The 2,210-nt window shown below is 52.3% G+C and overlaps 1 protein-coding gene across 1 annotated transcript; it reads left to right on the top strand.

Annotated features, from left to right (window-relative positions):
* The first annotated feature begins 137 nt into the window (after positions 1–137).
* On the top strand, positions 138–785 carry LOC105561462. The gene has a single exon (XM_012011464.1). The coding sequence runs from the start codon at positions 138–140 to the stop codon at positions 783–785; it is 648 nt and encodes a 215-aa protein (XP_011866854.1).
* The last annotated feature ends 1,425 nt before the right edge of the window (positions 786–2,210 follow it).

Genomic DNA, 2,210 nt, shown 5'->3' on the forward strand with positions numbered 1-2,210 from the left:
CCCCGATCTGGGCGGACAAGATCAGTGCAGATAGGAGGTCTCTAGCCGTTCTTCGGAAGACGCAGAGAAGATTGGCGGTACGGGTCACGAGGGCCTACAGAACAGTGTCGCATGCGGCGGCAACGCTCCTTGCAGGAATGGCCCCGATAGACTTGATCGCACAGGCATATATCAACGCCTATAGGCGCATCGCTGATCTGAAAGCACAGGGGGTTCCTATAACGGGGAAGGTCAGGAGACTAATCAACTCCGAGGCGAAGAGGGAGGTCAGGGGAGAATGGGAGGCGAGACTTGCGTACCCTAGCTGCCCGGGCCAACGCACGGTTAGCGCTATTCTCCCGCGCATGGAGGCCTGGCTCGAGAGGACCTGGGCGAGGGCCTCGTATAGAACGACGCAGGTGCTCACCGGGTATGGGTGCTTCGGTGAGTACCTGTGTCGTATAGGTCGTGAGCCGAATCCGGCTTGTCATCACTGTGAAGAGGATCTCGATACGGCGCAGCACACGCTGGACTCTTGTCCGGCGTGGGACGACCAGCGCCGGGTTCTGAGGGACCGAATTGGCGCGGACCTGTCGCTCCCTGCTGTGGTGGGCGCAATTGTGGAGCGGGAAGACACGTGGGAGGCGTTCGCCACATTTTGTGAGAGGGTCATGCGCGCTAAGGAGGACGACGAGCGCGTGAGAAGAGGAGAAGTGGAGCCTCCAGGCACACAAAATAGGAGAGGCGGAGGAGCACGGCGCGGGCGCGGACGGCGCGGCATAGCTGCCCATCGGCGGCCGTGGTAGAGCGGGGTGAACCTCCCAAAAAGGGAATCCCCACTTTCACCTTCGCAACAATAAGAGGAGCAACCAGCAGAAAAACTACTGACGAACTCTGGCAACGAGGATGATGAAGCCTTCGCCGAACACCAGGGGAAGAGCTGTAGGAAAATGGATTCGCCACACAACATCAAGGCGACTGGACGGGACCTCTAAAAGGGTCCCTCCAGGGCGTACGGGTCCCGCTGGAAGAATAGGCCCAGGGTATCACCTGCCTGTCGTAAAAGGCGACTGAAAGGTGCAGAGTTCGAGGAGTCGAGGGGACTCCTAGGCGGGCGTGCGCTGGGAATCTCATGACCCGCCTGCCCCCACACACAACCGAGGGGCGCGGCGGAGGGCCGGGTGGCACCCCCGCCGCAAATTGGAGGAGAAGGCCCTTATCAGGGCCAGGCCCCAACACCAGGGCGTAGAGGTGCGCGAAGTTACGCGCGGCGCGGGGATTGTGCGGGAAGACTGCGTTTGTATACCCCGACAGTCCCCAATAGCGCAGAGAAGTCCACCCCCGGTGGTTTTAGTGCGATAGGCGCCCTCCATTGCACGCTGGCCCCAGGTCGTCAATTGCCTGGGGTACAGGGAGGGCGAGTCCCACACCTCCCCCGTCTCTGTCCCAGCAGGGCGGGGGGACGGTCCATGAGGATTTCCACCGGGTCTCAAAAAAAAAAAAAGTTTGTCCAATATAAGAGGCTTTGCAGTCTTTGCATTCAATGTGGTATATTACTTCAGTTTTTTTGTCCCAGTTTATTTGGTCTTTGCCTCTTTTTATGATTTTGTCTAGTTTTTTTGGGACTGTATAAGCAGTATTCAGACCTATTTTTTTCAAATTCGTGCTGATTTTTTCGGTCAGTCCTTTAATGAAAGGGAGGATAATGCTTAATTTAGGATCAAAGGTTATTTTTTCCCACGGTCTGTAAGAGTCGTGTCACGTCTATTTAATTCATTGAGTCTAATATTAATGTTTGTCAATAATTTTGTACGGAAAGCAGTTGTTAAGTAAAATTTTTTTACCTAGAGCGATGTTTTGTTTTCAATATATCTTGTCCGAAAGTAAAATAGCGTGGTCAACTAAACGAATAATAGTGTTGGTCTTGTATTTAAAAGGGTGACTAGAATGGTAGTTAATATAATGGTAGTTATGGAAGACCTTGAAGTGTCTTGCCTGCAGAGACTAGATTTCAACGTACCTATATTTTACAGATATGTTGACGATATTATTACAGCATTACCTACGACCAAAATTGACACTGTCTTAGCCATATTCAATAATTATCATCCACGACTAAAATTCACTTATGAAATGGAATCTAACAACTCCATCTCATTTCTGGATGTGAGTAGGGTATATATAGGAGTTCTGGACCACTTTTTGGGAGGGGGTATGGTGGACCTAACCGT

The sequence above is a fragment of the Vollenhovia emeryi genome, unplaced genomic scaffold, assembly GCF_000949405.1.
Source record: "Vollenhovia emeryi isolate VEMERY1.0 unplaced genomic scaffold, V.emery_V1.0 DF945334.1, whole genome shotgun sequence".
NCBI lineage: Eukaryota > Metazoa > Arthropoda > Insecta > Hymenoptera > Formicidae > Vollenhovia > Vollenhovia emeryi.